The sequence below is a fragment of the Stenella coeruleoalba genome (genome assembly GCF_951394435.1).
Source record: "Stenella coeruleoalba genome assembly, chromosome: 13".
Taxonomy (NCBI): domain Eukaryota; kingdom Metazoa; phylum Chordata; class Mammalia; order Artiodactyla; family Delphinidae; genus Stenella; species Stenella coeruleoalba.
In genome coordinates, this window is record NC_137159.1 from 50,089,107 (window position 1) to 50,109,423 (window position 20,317).

The 20,317-nt window shown below is 39.4% G+C and overlaps 2 protein-coding genes across 19 annotated transcripts in view; one reads left to right on the top strand and one right to left on the bottom strand.

Moving 5' to 3' along the window:
• GTF2A1L (general transcription factor IIA subunit 1 like) overlaps window positions 1–20,317 on the bottom strand; it is a 959,941-nt gene that overhangs the window by 494,003 nt on the left and 445,621 nt on the right. The gene's annotated exons all lie outside the window — the stretch shown is intronic.
• The window catches only part of FSHR (follicle stimulating hormone receptor), a 166,056-nt gene continuing 148,277 nt past the window's right edge, over window positions 2,539–20,317 (top strand). For all 7 annotated transcript variants that reach the window (XM_079941089.1, XM_079941086.1, XM_079941087.1 and 4 more), the window contains exon 1: window positions 2,539–3,307. In XM_079941089.1, coding sequence (XP_079797215.1) covers window positions 3,156–3,307 — 152 coding nt within the window. In that variant the 5' untranslated portion in view covers window positions 2,539–3,155. The remainder of the gene's footprint in view (window positions 3,308–20,317) is intronic.

Below are 20,317 nucleotides of genomic sequence, written 5' to 3' on the forward strand. Positions count from 1 at the left end.
GATTATGGCCCAACTCAGTCTGTGAGGTAAATACACCCATGATACCAAACCGTATAAGGACAACAACAGAAAGGAAAATTAGAAACTACATTACTCATTACTAAATTACAAATTGCTTATGAACACAGATGCCAAAATTGTAAATAAAATACTGGAAGTCAAATCTCTTGGCGTATAAAATAACAGTAACTTTTAATGAAGTCTGTTAATCCTAGGAATATGAGGAGTTTAATAGTATAAAATTATCATTGTAACTCAGCAAATTAATAGGTTAGGGGTAAAACAAATGCAGAAAAGGCATTTGATGATATTCATTTCTATTCATGGTAAGAAAAAATTTCTTAGAAAACTTTTCTACAATCTTTAACCTGATAGAATCTAACCTAGTAGGCATCAAAAGCCTATAACAAATATCATTTTAAAGGTGAAAAATTAGAAAACATTTTCTCTAAAATCAGGAACATGACAAGAATGCTCATCATAACTTCTACTCATCATTGCACTGGGTATCCCAACCAGAGAAGAAAAAGAAAGGAAGAGAGAGAGAGAGAAAGAGACAGAGAGAAGGAAAAGAGAATGAGGGAGGGAGAGGGGAGGGAAGGAGAGGGAGAGGGAAGAAGGAGGGAAGGAGAGGGAGAGGGAAGAAGGAGGAAGGAAGGAATTAGAAAAGAAGAAATTTTCTTACCACATGTCAAGACGATTTTAAAGTTCTAGTAATTAAGACAGTATAGCATTGGTGCATGTAAAAAGGATGATGGTCTATATATAAAAGAGCTTAAATGCAAACCTATGCAAAATAGTAGTTACTTGAGATGTGATAATTTTACAAATGAAAGAAAAAAAAGAGGGTCTATTCAAAAAGCGGTTCTGGGAAAATTGTTTATCCATGTGGATAAAAACCATATGCCATTGAATAATACTGAAATTGGGTTCCCGACACGTACCACACATAAATATTAATACCTAATAAATTAAAGACTTAAATGTGCAGAGTAAAACTATAAAAGTTTTAGAAGAAAACACAGGAGAATATTTTTATGGCCTCAGAATAAAGAAAGATCACAGGAGAATGAAAACATAAATGGTAGTATATTTATATAATGGAATATTACGCAGTAGTGAAATTTTACAAACTACAGCTACATATAGAAATATGGAAGGTCCTTTAAAATGTCATAGTGTAAAATAGCAAGTAACCAAAAACTAGTTAAGAGTAATACAATTTGTATAAAACTCAAAAACAAGCAAAATTAAGCAATATAATGTTTGGAGAGGCATACTTTGGTAATAAAATTAATTTTAAAAAACAAAGGAATAATAAACACAAAATTCAGATTAAGGGTCACTTCTAGGCATAGGAACATGAGAGGGGTAAAGGAGAGACAACTACATAGATGCAATGTCGGTGGCATCTACTTCTTCAGTCTACAACTGTTCTACTATCTTGCTTAATAATTTACATTTACCTTATATATGTCATCTGTCAACTGTGAAGAGGACATAGTTTTAAAATCAAAATCTCAGTTAAAAAATGTATAACTCATTTATGCTCAAATTTATGCTCGTTATATGAGGACTAATTTAGTTATAACTAGAGCTCTCCAACATCTCAGTGGGGATTTGTGGGGTAGGTGTATGGGTGAGAAGTTCAACTGGTAATGAGTTTTTTGGTCAGTGGAGTTATTCAAACAGAGGTAAGTCAACCCCTTTACATCAATGTGGATATTTTAAAGTAAACTTAAGCCTTAGTTAATTTATTGAATTAAGACCCTTCCACATCTGAAAGACTATGACTCCATGCATCAATTGGTGAATGAAATAATTTAACTGTTCATGTTAGCCAAAACTGCTGGCATATAGAGTCTATATAGATACTGCCTTGACCTTCCAGTTCTGGAGTTAGAATGAATCAGTTGCTCCCAGAAGAAGCCAGGGAACAACTTCACCCTAAAAGTCACTTGCTTCTGTTTTTCCCTTAATGATTAGTTAATCCATTCATCATATGTCATTATTCCTTGACGAGCTAGTAGAGAGGAAGAAAGGAGTGGGATCAATATATACTGCTTAGCATTTTCACATAACTCAATTTTATGCAACTAATTACTTAAAGATAGTGTTGAAGCTAATTTTAGCAAGTAATAAGCTTCAGGCAGGATCTCAGAGAATATTCCGCCTTTTAAACTTCATAGGTTCTGGAGTTGAAAGTTGAAGGCCCCTTTACTGACAGTGTGGCCAAACGTTCCTGAGATCCTCGCCATCTCCTTGATGGCGAGTGTCAACAAAAGCGCCACGATCGTCACCTACAGAGAACATGTAAAACTAAGTTAAAAGCATAGATTAAATAAACTCATTTGTGCCAGCTTCCAAAAGGCAAAGGCAATCTTCAGAGCCTGGAAATGAGAGAAGCCAGAAAGGCTATGCCGTAGAGAGTGGACAGCTGGCATCTACTAAACCCCACTGAAAACACAGCCCATTCCATAGGTCGCTCAGAGGAGTCAGTTATCTCTGTGGACTCCCCTCTCAGAAGTGCCTTCTGCCTGGGGCTCACTAACCCACTGCCTGTCTTCCGAGCAACACCATTTCTGGTTAGTAATTCCAGCAAGGAAGAGGATCAATGAGTACAACCCAGAAGTTCTGGTTTTATATCAAGTGGACTAGAGGAAGACGCTGAGGCCAAGACTGGAAACAGGTCCCTGCCCTTCACCCAGTGACACTCTTAGTGATGTTTCACATTCCAGACTGTGTCGTTTTTGGAGAAAGTCAAAGTCGGTGACCAGTCATGTCACTGGTTTGAGAAAAAAATAGTGACCAGGAAGGACATTTCTACAGTCAAATTAATATAAACTATTCCAGACATGCATCAAGGTTCTATTTGCTGTCTTCCTTGGGTCAGGGTGTAATAAACTCAATCAAGAAAGATAAGGGAGTAACTTATCTTGCTTCCCCTAAAATCAATGCTAGCACACAAGACATTTTGCTATTTGTCTGGAAGTGACTGAAGGGGGGTGGGGGGAAGCATCCCTGGGTGGGTCACGTGACCCTACCAGCTCCCAAGGCAGATCTCTTCTCACAAGGGCTCGGTGGGGAGCCTCTGAAACCTGTGCCGGTTTTTCTCTGCAGACGCAGGAAGAAAGCAGGTGGATGGATAAATAAACATGGCCTTGCTCCTGGTGGCCTTGCTCACATTCCTGAGCTTGGGCGCAGGATGTCATCATCGGATCTGCCACTGCTCTAACAGGGTTCTCCTCTGCCAGGAGAGCAAGGTGACAGAGATTCCCTCCGACCTCCCCAGGAATGCGGTTGAACTGTGAGTATCAGAGACAGTGGGAACGACAGCGTGGCCGGTATTGGTGTGTTGCATGCTATTATTATTTTCACATTGGACTGATAACTGTTGGGCTAAAATATTTCGGCCCTGACCAAAGGCTTACATAAAACAAACTCCCCCGGCCCAACACTCCCGCCCTGCGGTTCTCTAAGGATCGTAGTGAGACTTTGTCTCAGAATTGTCGGGGAAGGGCAGCACGGAGACCCAAATTCAAATGCAAAGGGAAGAGCTTTTCGTTGTTTTCAACACTTCTGCTCTTGGGTGCCATAGACTCTTTGGTGAAACCAGAGAAATAAAACTGAGAAAAATCAGAAACCTAGAAGAGTTAGGGTTGGAGGGAGAAAGACGCCTTCGATTTAAGTGGAAAGCGCGGTGTGTTTCCTGAGGACACTGAATTCAAGAAGGCAAGAGTCACTACTGCTTTGGAGGCTCCAGCAAGTAATCCCTGAACTGAGACTCTGCTTCCTGGGGAAAAAGGAATTGTAAGGGAGGGAAGGGGTGTGAAAAAAGGAAGAAAGAAAAGAGAAAAGGAGGCAGAGAGGGATGGAGAGAGACAGGATAATCTTTCATACCCCTGGGAAAGTGTGATTCCCAACTTTAGATTTTTACTGAACTATTTTAATAGGAAGTAGACGGACTCTAAGAATTGGACAAGATCTTAGACATCATTTCACTCTATCTCTTTACTTTGCAATGGAGGAATCCGGGGTCTGGAGAGTAAAGAGAATTGCCCAAACTCTCACAATGAGTTGAGACAGAGCCTAAACTAGAAAGCAGGCCTTTCGCCTCACAGTCAACTATTCTTCCCTTAAAGTCCCATGTCCACTGCATTAGAGCAAGAGGAAAGCAGAACTGTTTAATTGTCCAATTACTATTGATATTTCCCCCGAGAGCTGGCAAGTGGTGGCTGAGAGATTGTAGATCTGCTCAGTGGTTTTATCCCAAGGATTTGAAACAGAAGCTGCTATTCTGGAAGCCTGTTTTAATCTTGGTTCCCCAAAGCTATGCATGACTCTTATGTTACTGCAGAAGGTGGTCACCTTTTTGTTTACCAATTACCTTACCTACACTCAAACACGATGGTGCTGCACTTCAGATTTCCATTCAGGGACAAACGGCCGCAAGACTGACTAGGTTCTGCTTGTTCCTTTTTCCCTTGACATCACAAGCCCTCCATTCCTACCCAAAGGCAGCTGCAGCGGCAGGGAAAATAAGTGACCAACTGCGTGTTCTGGCTGAACCGCCTCAGGTGGACAGCTACTCCCGATTATAAGGAAGAACGCACCTATGCACAGGCTGCTTTCTTACTTGATCATAAACACAGGAGGGAGCAGGTGTACCTGAGCTCCTGTAAGAAGTCACCCATTCCTAAGCGACTTTGAACAATTACTGAACCTCTTTTGAGTCTCAGGTTCCTAACTTCTAGAGGGTTTAATACGACCTGCTTAGTCGGATGGTGGTGAACGCTAAATGATACAGCCCCCAACACACACACACAATTTCTACCTCTCCTGGCCCTTCTCTTTTTTCAATGTTTCCCCATGGGCCAAGCAGCGCCAACCAGTCGCTAAAGCAGACAGCCTCTAACGAGACTTAATTTTACGGTGATACTCCTCTATCCAAAACTCCCTTCTGTGCTAGGCTGTCTGCTTTCTGGTATCTCTTTACTAGAAGAGAGAATTTTTTTCATTCTGCATAGAACAACAGGGAGTAGCCAGATGTGAGCCGCAGTCTGTGGAATGCCCACTTCCGATTTAGACTATAGCTGAGAGTGGTTGAATATTTCTGGCTTCAGGAGGGTTTAGGCAGCCTGAGACAACATAGCACCGTGAATAAAGTACTCAACTAGGTGAGCAGGGTCAGGAATGGAGGGAATTCTCAGGTTATAGTCACAGGTGGGCCTTTAATTGATTATGACAAGTCAGAGATGGAAGAGTGTGGACTCCAGATCGCAAGAGACCTGGGTTCTAACCCAGACTATGACACTGCTTTTTGTTCTATCACGTGGGCTCTTGGCTGTATCATGGAAATTGCAATGTGTACCTTTTTCAGAGTTGCTGTGAGGATTAAATGGAGGATTAAAACATCCAGCACAGTGCCTTGCAAGTTGCAGGGGAGGGGGGGATTGTTGTTGCTTTCGTCATCTGTAAAATACTAGAGAAAAAAAACACCACAGAGGGCATTCAGGATGATCAAATGAATCAACAGGAATGAGAATGCTTTGAAAAATGGATGTAAAGCTCTTCATAACTTTGAGATAGTTTACAGCAACCCACTGATTTAAGAATAATCTCCTCCTCCTCCCAGTGGCCAGAGCTCTCCCTCTCCGTTCCCTTACTTTCCGAGTAAGAAAATGTGTTCCTTTAGGCTTTCAGTATTTTCCAAGAACTCAAGGAGCAGGTTTCATCCCGACCATGGGCAAAGGGTTTTTGATTTCAGACTTAACTTAGAAACTCAGCTTTACCTGGGGGCAGTCAATGAATCTAGAAAGGCCCCTTTGATCTCGCTTAATTCTTCCTGGAGTTAGAATTTCTAAGAAGAATGTGAACACCCATTCAAAACTTGAAATTTTAAGTCTAAGTGACTGTGTGGATACAGATATCTTTTTCTCCAGCGGGGTCAGATGGCCACAATACTAGAAGAAAAGACTCCACTGATGGCCATTCTTGGCGTAGGGAGATCTGAGATTATATTATATAGGCTGCCTGTGTTGACCCCTCTCCTCACAGCAAGTTCCTGTATCTCATTGCCATCTCAACTGACCAGCACTTACTTCTAATTATCTAATTATATTTTTCCCTTTTATTTTCTTCCTTTGCTATATATTCCTCGTTTTGCTGTTTTGGTTTAGATCACTAGCCATATCCCATAACCATAGACTATTGTTTAGCTAGGAACTAGTTTAGTCTTTCCTTAGTAGGTCCTTCGTTCAGAGGGATGTTGTCAGTATTACGCCGAAAGGAAAGCCTTTCGCTATGCCAATACGGTTCTGTGATTTCCAAGAGGAAAATAGATTTTTTGATGCTTGCAAACAATTTCAATTGTGGAATTTTTTTCTTTAAGAGCGTCTTCCAGGATTAATATTCTGAGAACAGTTTGAGAAAGGCTGGTTCGAAGTTGGTCTATCCAACCCCAGCTACCAGTACAGAACCCCTGTAAAGTCTGCACTGCAGCCCAGATCCCCTGACTCCCAGTTCAGTGCTCAATAACAGCTAAAGGTGGACCTCTGGCTGATTTTCATTGCTTTACGCCTGACAAGCAACTATTTAAGACCACCATGTGTCCTCATGAAGGAGATGGTTCTGAACTATGGACTAAAGCCATAACAGAACTAGGTGTTACTCTTTCAGAGGTGTAGAAAGGGATGGATTATAAAACTACTAAAGCCACTGCTGACTTCTTCATTTGTTGAATATTGATAATTCAATTCACCTCATCATGTAGGTTTCATGTTTCCAATTGCCCACATCTAATGTTTTACAAACTCCCTTCATACTGCTACAAGAAGTAATTCTTTTTTTTCTTTGCCATCTTCTTTGTTTGGGATCTGAACATCTAAAGCCTGGATTAAATAATTATGTGCTAATCTACCTCCTTGCTACCAATCTCTCTCTTCTCCAAACCAGCCTGAACATCGTCATTCTAGACTTCTCCATTAAACACCACTGCCACAATGTTATGATTCCCCAGTTCACAATCATTCCGTGGCTCATCTTTCTGACTTTACCTCTCACCTTTCACCAACAGGAACCATCTACTCCGCCAGGCTGATAAAGACTTGCTCTCAAGCTCAGTTTGTGTCCCGGGGTGTTTATGTCATACATATGTCATACATATTACGTGCTTATGTAATCTTCAATTACTTCTTTGTCTCTTGAAATCCAACCTACTTATCATAAGCTTACTCAAAGGTTGCTTCCCTGACCATTACATTTTCATTTAATCTGAATCCCGGTGCCATTCATTTCATAATCTTGCTTTGCCCTTAATTTTTCGTATGTATCTTATTTCCACAACTGAAGTGAAAATTTCCTTTGTACTCCTTATTGTGCCTGGCTCAATGCAATGTAGTTTCTGGGGCCTCGATTACACGTAGAACAAATGGTACAATAAATAAGGGGGAATTGCATCTATTTATTTGCTCCGCTCCTCAGTATCGAAGAAAAGATTCTTATAAAAGATGATTATTGCTCTCCCTGTGGTGAACTACTATAGGATTTGATAGTTTCCTTGTTTTCTTCGCTTTTTTATGTGTTTATTTTTTTTTAATGCCTGTATATCATTCTGGAATCCATTAGTTTATTCAGAAAGAGAGATACATAGACTAGAAACAAAGTCTACTAAGTTAAAGGCTGAATATTCCATATTTTAGGCACGCCACTCAGTTCTCTTGACTTAATAATACCTGTCTCTCTATTTCTAAAAAGCATACTGAAAGGATGAGTGAAATTACTTAAACAAAATCACTTGAAACCAGATAAAAATGTTCAAAGAAATATAATTTTTGCCAATTAAGGTCAAATTCCAAAGCCTGAATGTTAGGTTTCTTGTGTTTCCCAGATGTGCTTTGATTATTGTAGTCTGCTTGGATATTAAAACCAAACACCCCACTGTGCAGATTGCTCTGGGTGCCCATATCTGGAGACTCTTACTGTCTTGTTTAGATATTTCTTTGAAAGAAACAAACAGCACAGTTTTCATGCTAATGCATACATAAGCTTTCCTCTCAAAACAAAACCCTGCACCTACTTTAGTGAGAAATGATATGTCTATGTCCAACATTTGGAATTTAATTGGACTGGGGTAAGGAAGGTTTATATTTCCTGCAGAGGAATCAGAAAAAGGAACAGCTATAGAATGCAGTAACTTGAAAGGGGAAAAGTAAAAATTATATTGCAGCGGAAATAAATTCTTTAAAGTAGAAGATGAAATCTACTCTGAGAATTGGCTAAGAGCTATAATTTACAGAGTCATTTCAGCTATTGAAAAGTAAGGGTTTGATAGGGTAGAACTGCACTACTTGGTGATGATAAAATCCCCTTGCTTACCTAAAGGTCAGTGCTGTCCTTCCTCCCCCAAGTCTTCTGCCAAAGAAGCCTAAGCTTCAGAAGCAGGAAATCTTGGCAGCAAATGGAAAATTCATTTAACGTTTGATTTTCCTTCTCCAAAACCACTAATTGGGTTATCCAGTCACTGTGGTTGATTGGACTATTTATTTTTAAGCTGTTAGATTTAAACTCTCCAATTTAGCTTTATTTAGACTAGATTCTAGCTTATATATCCCATAAGGTCACCTAGGAAAGAGAGTAATTATTTTTAATTGCTTAGGATCTGATGATCCTAATGAGAATTGGACGTTTCTTCTTAATCTGACCTCTCCCTGAAGTATCTCTGGGCATGTTTTGGGTCTCTGACCTGAACATGTTATTACCTTGTTCTTTCATATGGAATATGGCAACTGATCTGAAAGTCTTCAAGGGATGTTCAAAAACTCTTTTTGGGTAAAGCAACCAAACCCTTGCCATAGACCTGAAGTCAATTATAGTTTTAGTCTCAGGAGTGGCTAGCGTCTACTCTCTCTCATACCCTCTCCCAGAGTTGGCTCTCTTTTCAGCTAGAGCCAACACACAGCCATCACAGAATCCTGTTATCACAAATCTGGAAAACATGGCTCTCTTTACAGCATGAACCAACTTTTGTATCTCCTTGATTCTAAGACTGATGAAAACTTCTAAGAAATAGGAACCCTAAGAGTTCAGCTGTTTCAATGAATCAGAAAGATCAATTGAGGATATGGGAGAGAAAATTCATCAGTAGATTGGTGAAAGGTGGAAGTAAAACAGTGCTGAGGTTTCTTTCAATTTTGAAATGCTTTGATTTTACAAACATCTTCAGGCATCAAACTTCCCAAAACCAACAGGCTTTTTCTAGGCCTCCAGAGTCCAACACGTATGTAATTCCTAAATTTCTGTATTTCCGTTGTGGGATTTTGAAGGGGGGTGTGGTTCTTAGGCTTAATAGACAGTTCTGTTAAGTTCTGTTATTTATAAATGCAACACGGAAAACCTCCCCACAGACACCTCTCTATGGTTACTTTCAGTTTGGGGTTTTAAACAAAGACTTTGTGAGGGATCCCAGCTCCAAAAATAACTTTGTAACTAGATAAACAGAGGCTGATTGGAGGTCATGGAACATTTCATGCAGAACCTCCTGGAATAGAAGGGCATTGAAAAAATAAAAGAAGAGCCAGAGCCTTGAGCACTCGATTTCAGGAGTGGCCCCAGGATAAAATATCCTGTCCCTTCTAAGAAAGTCTACTAAGTTTTGGTTCAGAAGATAGGATCACATCCCTAGAAGACAGGGTGCCTATACTTGTGCTTCACTCATCAGCTCAGGGTAACAGCTTCTGAATCAGCCTCTATGCCTTCAGCCTTCTCCCCTCCCAACCCTCTGCTCTGAGTCCTGGCTCTGGTTTAATTCCTCTGTGGGCTCCAATGCCCAGATTCAGGACAAAAGTCCAAAGTCATAAGTTTGACATTAAGTTCCTCCATATTTTGTCCTCAAATTTAAGTCTCCTGTCATCTCTCTCAGCTTCTAGCCTTTCTACGCTTTGCTCTATGGACTATTTCCTAATCCCCAGCTCCCAAACATACCTTTTATTCCCCTACCTAAATACTATTATTTTCTCCAACCTGAAATGAATCCTACTCTAAGAGTCAGCTTTTGAGACCAGGTAAGATGCTCATTTTTCATGAAGTTTTCTTTCAACATCAAATATTTATTGATTATATTTGTGCAAGGCACTATACTGGACACTTGGGAGAAAAGAATCAATAGGGGAGGCACGGGGCCTGTTCTCATGGAGCTGCTAAAAGAGAAGAGTATCAAACAAGAAACGACAATAATGCTTTTCCTCACTTTTACCCACAACAATAAAAATCCCCCTCAGAACCTGGAACGGTCACTGTCAAAACCACTCATTTGACAATTAACTGCAAGTTGCCTTGTACAATCTGAAATCATAGATTGTGAGAGTTGGAAGAAACAGATGCCTAATGACGGCCAATGAGGAGACGTCTGCCTGCCTGATGCCAGAGAAAAAATGGATGCGAAGACGGGTGTCTGCCTGTCCCATCTACAATAGATTTGCTCTTTTGACCACCTGGGGTTGATTTCAGGAACTGTGCAGGGCCACTTCCAGACACCTTATTTTTTTAAAAGGTCAGAAACTCCTATCTTTATTTTACAAGGAAAACACAGCCCTCAAATAAAACAGAATGACAAACGAACACCAGCAAATTTATGGTAAGGCTTAACTGGCAGATGTCGAAATATTTAAGTTTGACTAGAAATTTTCAAATTGGGCAAATACAAGGGTCTGGGTCCTTTGAGTTGGGATAGAGGAGAAGGGTACAGAAGGTGGAAAACAGCACCAAAAGTGGAAGCTTAGGCTGCACTGTTTTCTTTGCTACCCTCATAATTTCCTGAAGTTGCTTGTGCCCGTGAATACTATTAAGTGATATTGGGGAGACAGTGGGTAAAAGGAGTTTATGTGTCAATGCACAGTGTATGACAGCTTCCCTTCAGAGCAGCTGAACGTCATCTAATCTGGTAATCACACAGAGTTAGTCTTAACAAAGCCCAGATGTCTCTTCTGAAAATGATATACCTTAAAAACGTCTACCTTGGCATAAGCAGGCCACTAATAAATTCTTGAATGCTCTAGAATTTATAAGCAATTTCTCTTCCTTCTAAATTTCAAACTGTTTTTGCATGGCTATGTTTAGAATAGAAAAACAAATTGAATGCAAAAAAAATAAATGATCACTCTCCATCATCAGATCACAGCCTGAGCAAGTATCAATAGTCAGCCCCAAACCCTTCCACTGCCATACGCCCACCAAGGCTAATTTCCGCTCAGGGCAGGAAGGAATTTAATTGGTGTTTCTTTATGGTGTTTCTTTCTTCATTTAATTGGTGTTTCTTTTATGGGCAAGCAGTGTAGACTTTCCATAAGTAAATATATTGGGGGTGGGGTGCAGCAGAAAATACAAGAAACACTCTTTTAACTTAGAAAACAAACTGGAAAGGCAATGAAAGCAAATATGAGATTTATGGTGAACAGCAAAGCGGTCATCTGGAATCCTGCACACAGTAGCAACATTGTTTATCAGGCCCGATTGTGAAAATCGGCTGAGCTCCTTCAATAAGAACATACCGTCTTAGAATGGCATCTGATTCCCCCAAACAAATATTAGGCACAAGAGGAAAGAGAACAAACAGTTGTGATAACCAGATAGGAAAATTACAAAGTAGCTCTGGAAGCAGAGCTATAGGGTAAGAAGAAACAAAACAAGAGCCACAGAAGTATAAATAAAAGGAGGGGCTGGGCCACTGAGTCGGGGAATCACTGTGTCAATATCTAGGTCTTGCCTCTTGGGCTGGGCAAAGTCCCTGGAGAAGATTCTTCCAAGCTCCTACCTGGAGAGTGAAGCCCTACTGCCAGCATTCTGATGGCTGGGGAGAAGGGCTGGGGGGTCTCAGCATCCGGCAGCCATAAGTGGTCTCTGTGATCTCCAGTTCAGAAACTCTCTATTCTACTCTCTTTAAAGAATAAACCTATCTGCCTATGTTTTCCTCTCGGAGTCTTATGGTTTCTGCTCCTATATTTAGGTCTTTAATCTGTTTTGAGTTTATTTTTGTATATGGTGTTAGAGAATGTTCTAATTCTTTGTTTTACATGTAGCTGTCCAGTTTTCCCAGCACCACTTACTGAAGAGATTGTCTTTTCTCCATTGTATATTCTTGACTCCTTTGTTGAAGAGTAATTGGCCACAAATTTGTTGGTTTAGTTCTGGACTCTATTCTGTTCCATTGATCTATGTGTCTGTTTTTGTGCCAGTATCATATTGTTTTGATTACTGTAGCTTTGTAGTATAGTCTGAAGTCAGGGCACATGATTCCTTCAGCTCTGTTCTTCTTTCTCAAGATTGTTTTAGCTATTTGGAGTCTTTTGTGTTTCCATACAAATTTTTAACTTATTTGTTCTACTTCTGTAAAAAACGACATTGGTATTTTGATAGGGATTACATTAAATCTGTAGATTGCCTTGGGTAGTATGGTCATTTTAACAATATCTTTTTATTACTGACTTGTGAGAATTTGTGGTACATTCTAGATACAAGTCCCTTATCAGATGTATGATCTGCAAGTATTTTGTCCCATTCTGTGGGTTGTCTTTTCACCTTCTTGGTGGTGTCCTTTGAAGCACAAAGTTTTTAATATTGATAAAATCCAGTGTATTTTTTGTTGTTGTGATATTTGGTTTTGGTTTCATATCCAAGAATTCCTTGCCAAATCCAAGGTCACGAAAATTTATTTCTATGTTTTCTTCTGAGACTTAAAGTTTTAGATCTTACATGTTGGTCTTTGATCCATTTTGATTTAATTTTTGTATATGATGTCAAGTAATTGTCCAACATCATTTTTTGCATGTGGCTATCCAGTTGTCCCAACACCATTTGTTGAAAAGACTATTTTTCCCCTACTGAATAGTCTTGGCATCTTTGTTGAAAATTATTTGTCCATAGAGATGTGAATTTATTTCTGGACTCTAAATTCTGTTCCATTGATCTATATATCTATCCTTGTATCAGTACCAAACTGTCTTGGTTGTATGGAGAATATTCCATGTGCACTTGAGAAGACTGTATAATCTCTTGTTGTTGGGTTGAGGGTTCTATACATGTCTGTTAGATCTAGTTGGTTTATAGCATTGGTCAAGTCTCCTATATATTTGTTGATCTTCTGTCTAGTTGTTCTATTATTGAAAGCAGGGTATTGAAGTCTTCAACTTTTATTTTCAAATAACGTATTTCTTAATTTCTGTCAGTTTTTGCTTCACATATATTGGTGCTCTGTTATTAGGTATATATATGTTTTTAACTGTTACATCTTCCTGATGGATAGAAACTGTTATCCTCATAAAATATTCCTCTTTATATCTAGCAACACTGTTTTGTTTTAAAGTCTCTTTTTTCTTATATTAGTATAGCTACTCCAGATTTCCTGTGACTGGTATTAGTATAGCTGGTATTTGTATAGCTACTCCAGATTTCCTATGGCTGCTATTTGCATGATGTATATACTATTTCAATCCTTTTACTTTGAGTCTATTTGTGCCTTTGAGTTTAATATGTGTCCTTTAGAAAATATACAGCTAGACCGTATTTTTAGTCTAGTTTGTTAATCTCTGTCTTACGACTGGATTGTTTGATCCATTCACATTTAATGTTATTACTGATATAGGTGGATTTACATTCACCATTTTTGTTTTCATCTGACTTTGGTTTTATTTACATCTGACTTTTTGTTTTCTATATGTCTCATGTCTTTTTTCTTCCTCTATTCCTCATTTACTACTTTCTTTCACATCAAGTGAATCTTTTCTAATGTAGCTTTTAAATTTTTTAATGACTTTTTATTATATTTTTGAGATTTTGTTTTTCTAGTGGTTGCTCTAAGGTTTATCATATGCATCTTATCAGAATCAGCTAGGTTAATGAGAAAGAGAGAGAGAGAGAGAGTGCAAGCTGTATGGTGTGGAATATGTTACCCCTATATAGCTCTACTCCCTAACAATTAAGAGAAGAAAAGAAAAAAATTTGCAGTTATAGAGTCTTTTATAATTACATAATTACCTTTACCAACGCTTTTTGCTTGTGTGGATTTGAATTACTATCAGGGGTCACTTGTTTCAGCCTGAAAAACTTCCTTTAACATTTCTTATAAGGCAGGTCTAATAGCAACAAATTCTCTAAGCTTTTGTTTACCTTAGAAAACCTTTATTTTGCCTTCATTTTTGAAACATGGGGTTTCTGGTTATAGTGTTCTTGGTTAACAGGGTTTTTTTTTTCTTTGAACACTATAAATATGTTATCCCAGCTCCACCTCTGGTCTCCATTGTTTCTGATGAGAAGTGAGCTGTTAACCTTGTTGATGGTCCCTTGTAAGTAATGAGTCATTCTTCTCTTGCTGCTTTCAAGATTTTCTCCTTGTCTTTGATTTTCAGCATTTTTACTGTATTGTGTTTGTTTATGGGTCTCTTTGTGTATATTCTACTGGAATAATATTGAGCTTACTAGATGTTTTCAATAAATCTAGGAGGTTTTCAGCTATTATTTTTCCAAATATTTTTTTCCTCCTTTTTCTTTCTCCTCTCCCCGATACTTCCATTATGCACATATTGGTGTGCTCAATTTTGTCCCATATTTCTCTGAGGTTCTCTTCATTTTTCTTCATTCTTTTTTTCTGTTTTTGGCTTGCATAATCACTATTGGTTTATTTTCAGTTTTTCTATTTCTTTCTTCTGCAAGTTCAAATCTACTGTGATTTGAGACACTCGTGATTTTTTTAAATTTCATTTTATTTTTTAAAATAATTGCTATCTCTTTATTTATATTCTCTATTCAATGCAATATTGTCAGCATATTTTCCTCTATTTCTTTAATCATGCTTTTCTTTACTTCTGTGAACATATTCATAATGACTATGTTCAAATATATTTCTGTTAAATCTGACATCTGGTTATTCTCACAGGCAGTTTCTGTTGCCTGTTTTATTTTCCTGTTTCTTTGTATCCCTTTGATTTTTGGGTTTTTTTTTTCTTTCTTTTTCTTCTTTTTATTTTTTTGCTGGAAACAACATTTCAGATAATCTATTGTAGCATTCTGGGTACTGGTTCCACCTCCATGACTTATTAGTGCTGTTTGTTTGTTTGTTGTTTGGTGACTACTAGCTAGATTATTTTAGTGAAAGCCTTTGATGTTGATTATCAAGAAGGCACAGCTTTGAATATGCCCACAGTCGCCCTGGGAAGACAAGGTATTGGCAGGGCTCCCTTCCATTCTTTCCCTGACCACACCCAGATGTTAAACTTTACTACTTGCAGGCAGATTATGCTACTACTTTCAACAATTCCCAGGGCACAAATTCCTCTATAAACTAATCCAGTCAAATTGTGGCTCCTTCAAATAATCATTTACGGGGTCAATGTTTGATATCCATTCTGACCCCAGAGGGACTCCTTCCAGCTGTCTTATTCCCCCGGTTCTCTCCTGCAAACTAATTGTCCTACGTTATGTATCTATTAGATCCATGAATATCCCAATTGCCTTTACCATACCTTTGCTGTTCTTGAGAGTGCTCTCAGGCTTAAACTTCTCCATCCTCTGCTGCAAATGAAATCAGTTCCCTTGGGAAGAGAATACCAGATACGCACTTCACAGTCTGCTTCTCACTTCGGGCAAAATCTCAGCCAGGGCTCTGGAGCCAGGAGTGGATTCAAAGGCAAACTTCTCTCTGAGACCCTCATTCCAGGAGTTAAACACTTGAAGGAAGGTAGAGTAACAACCTGAGATGTTCTTGGCTTGATTCTTTTGGCTTGGAACCACCACCTCATGAGCCCTGGGAAGAGTTTTGGATCTCCAATATTCTCAGCAGGCCATACCCAAGATAGAGCCTCTGGTGCACAAGTGTGCCTTGGTTAAAAAGAAAGGAGCTCCCACTTCCCAACCACACTTGCCCAGAATGCAGCCTCAGCAACACGCAGCTGGAGGCAGAATGAGAAGTGCTGAAGTCCTGCTTCTCCTGGAAGAAAGCCCTCCACCTGGAAGCTGGGAAGAGACGAAACCCTGTGTTCTTGACTTCTTGCCTTCTGGAGTAGAGTCTCCACTTCTCTGAGGTGGGAGGGGAGAGGGAGGCCGTAGTTTTGATTTAAGTAACACACTCTTGCCTTTTCTTAACTAGATTTTCATAGATTTTCTTGAATAGATGTTTCCTCCTTTGCTCTTTGCCCTTAGGACCATTTCCAGAGGCTTTGAATAGTTTTCTTTCTTCTTCGGTTGGTTTGCTTTGTTTTTATAATTTTTACCAGGTTCACTACAGAGCTGGTCAGCTGAGCTCCTCACACAGTCGTGCTGAAAATCAATCACACCACTATGTTCTTGATCAAGCAAAGCAAAGGGGGAGCTGGTTGTGACTGAAAGCAGAAAAGCAGTCAGGTACCCAGGATTATCCTCTCTGAAGTTCTTGGTGTGCCCTTGAACAAAGGAGGACAGTTGGGCAAGCCAGGAATAAATTTTTCACCCCATTTTTACTTTGATGTTTTTCATATACATTATTAGTTTTAAATAATTCAGTACACATGTCCTAAATGTTGGTCTGGTGAATAGTAATGGCTCTATCACCTACCAAATAAGGCCACTAACTGCTTTCTTGGCAGGCATACCAGTTTCTTAAACATTGTGATATGGCGAGCAAAACAAGTGGAAATGGAATTATACCTGAAAGGATGGTTTCCAGGGTTGTTCTAGTTTATTAGATCAAAAGAGAAAAACAGATTTCTTTCCTCCCGAGCAGGCTAGAGACAAAATGACCTTCTCCCTGCGTGTTGACAGTCCTGACCATTTGACTGAAGTAATTTCAGCAACAGGGAGCATGCAGTTGTACCAAATGGAAAACAAGCCAAAAGCAACGTCAAAATCTTGAGTTCAGCATCTTCCCTGAAAAATCACTGAGACCCTAAACAAAGTGGTACATCATACACGACCTGCTACTACACGCATCACACCTTTATTGAATACTTACTGTGTGTACAGCCATTTGCTGGGATATAAGAGCCCATTTTGCAGTCCTGACATATGACCCTTTTAATGTAGCTGAAGAGAGTAGACACACACAGAGACATAGAAAAAGAGAACAAGGCTTTTCAAGTGATCATGTGATAACACAATAAGGACAGGGAATTCAGGACAAAATTTGACTACTGTGGAAGTTCCTTGAAGGGAGAGGTACCCACGCTCGCAATAAACAAACAAGGGTACTTCCTTGAATAGGTGAGATATGTGGTGGATATAAAGAAAAAAAGATTTAAATATGTAACAGTGAGGGAAGATGCTTAGTAGATAGAAAGAACACCTGGAGAGCTAGTCCAACAGCAGCAAATCAAAGAAATAGCTTTTTCTCCAGAATGAAATAGTATTGTTTCTGAATTATCAATTTCATTTCTCAAAATGTGCCAAGCACAGCACTTGGGTGAGAGTGGGGGAAATTGGAGCATTTCCATTCCAGATCTCCAAATTCAAGAAAGATTATCTATCAGGGAAAAAAAAATGTTCTGTTTTAATAATTAGTGGAGGTTTGGGTAGAAAGAACCAAGGCATGATTCAGAGAAATTTAGTGGAGTGTGTTAAATGGCTTTACAAATCTCTTTGACTGAATGCAGAACAGACTAGACCCAGCCTGATTTTGCAGTTAAGAAATACAAATTACTTAAGTCACTAGAAGTAGTTTCAAATAGAATCAGTTTTTTACTCAATTATTTATTTCAGTTGTCTGGAGTAGGGACTAGCTGAGGTCATATTACGCCTAGGAGATCTTTGGATCTAAAACCATATGTTTCTGAAATAAATAATTCTTTCAGAGAAACTTACTTAAACATTGGGCTAATTTACTCTTTCACACACTAAGCAAATAGACGCCAATTAGATCTAGATAACTTTTCCTAGAATTAACCTGAAATTAGCCATTTTGTTTGTTGATCCCCAACCCAACTGTTTTTCAAAAGAAAGGGAAAAAATGAATGAATAATTGAGCATAAAACAATAAATATCAAGAAAATGTTCCAAATATTCTGCCTCTCCATCTATTGTCTTCTTCTAACTGCTTTCAAGGTAAGCAGTCAAGATCAGCTACTGATGGCAGCCCATCTACTTTTTTTTTTTTTTTTCTTCACATCTTCATTGGAGTATAATTGCTTTGGAATGGTGTGTTAGCTTCTGCTGTATAACAAAATGAATCCCCTATACGTATACATATATCCCCATATCTCCTCCCTCTTGTGTCTCCCTCCCACCCTCCCTATCCCACCCCTCTAGGTGGTCACAAAGCACCAAGCTGATCTCCCTGTGTTATGCGGCTGCTTCCCACTAGCTATCTATTTTACATTTGAGCCTAGGGGCAGGACAGGAATAAAGACGCAGACTTAGATAATGGACTTGAGGACACGGGGAGGGGGAAAGGTAAACTGGGACAAAGTGAGAGAGTAGCATTGACATATATATACTACCATCTACTTTTGGTTTTGCATCACTCTTAAGTTGTCTCCCTTCCAATAATCACGATGGTATAAGTGACACTCCGGGGGAAATCAATTCCTTTTAACTAAATACAAAATCCTCCCTCGAATCATAACTGGGACTTTGTTGATTCTGCTGTTGTCCGAACACTTTGACAGACAGCCGACAGCCACCATCTTGTTTTCACCGAAGTTGAGTAGCTTGTCTCCTGCAGCCTTTGGGGAAGATTTGCCAGCCTTTAGGAACAGCCCCCCCTGAGTAGGGAATAATTACAACTACTTAGATATCAGAATTGCATTTCCTAGAGACTGGCTCCATGTTGTTTTTCTCAAGATTGTTTAAAGGAAAACTCCTTTAACCCCCTAAAGGGATAGAGTCTTTTTCATTTTCTTTCTACTTAGAAAGATGTGACATCTACAGAAAGCACTTAGATTTGTAAGACGCTCAAAAACAAGGATGCCCATGCCCCTGTCTCAGGTCTGGCAAGTATCATGCATGTCTTAGACCTAAAGCAAGCGATATTTCTGAATAAATGAAATGAATGGCTTGCACTGAGTTGAACTGATGAGTTAAATTGAATTGGATTGGATTGAAATGAATTGAATTGGACTTCTCTGCACTGACAGAGTAGCTATCATGAAAGCAGAAGGAAGGTAAGGGTGTACCATTCACTAGCTGATCAGGGCCAGAACTCAGCATGATCAGGGAGTCCAGGCCCTCCTGGCTGCTGAGGACCAGAGGTTAAGTGATTTCCCAAGGACAGATAGCAAAGTGGGAGCAGAGCAGAGCCTCCAGACATAATAACAGTAAAGACAAATAACTGGGCTTATGTGTACTGTGTAAGTAGAATGACAGGCACAGCTCTAAGTGTCTCACTGTAGCATCTTTTTTACTCCTCATGGCAACCCCTTGGGGCAAGCCCCACTATTACCCACACTTTCAGATAAAGCAACTAGGCATCAAAGCAATTAAGTAATTTGCCCAAGGGGCACATCCAGGATTTTTGGACTCAGGAAGCAAGACCCCAAGACACTGCTGTTAACCATTGCAAGACATCATGGGCAGGGAAGAAAAAGAGTTTATAACCACAGTTTAAATAAAAGTTTTAAGAAAGGATAATGACAACAATTTAAGGAAACAGAGAAACAGCAGAAAGGAGGAATTTTTTTCCCCTCTTGAGGACGTGCAATTATAAACCTGTTCCAATCTCCTTAATGTAAACATTTTTAAGACATCCAGATTTCACATCTCTTGGACTTCCTGAAGTTTGACCCTGGTAGGATCTGCTGAACCCTATTGTACAGAGTGTAGGTATGTCAGGGTTCTAATTTCTGGGAATGTCATAAAATAAAAGGTTTTTAAAAATAATACATAATCTCATATTTATATTTATCTATACTTTATAATCCAAAACATAGCCCCATAATGTTGAAAATGTTCAATTAATGTCTTGGGACACAGAGGCCCTAGTTAGTGCTGGACACCATGTTCATGCTTCCAGAATGCAGGAATACTGACATGGCGTTATCTCCCTGCCCTGTGGGCACCAAAAGGCCTGTTGTCCACTGCTGAATTTTCTGCTCCCATCAGTGAGGCGTGACTGAGTGCCTCCACTGAGCCCTGCACATAGAGGTGTTCTAACCATCCTAGAGAATCAGAACCACACACGATTCTAATTACTGTATTCTAGTTCTGAAGATCCCAGCTCTTTAGAGTCCCTTGGCTTCCACAAGTTTGTGCAAACCCATCCTTGGTCCCTCACCATGTCTCTGGCACCTTGACGGAAGTCGACAATTTTTCTGGTGAGTTCAGGAAGCAGAGAGAAAGGACAGATGCCTCCCTGCGGGGCAGG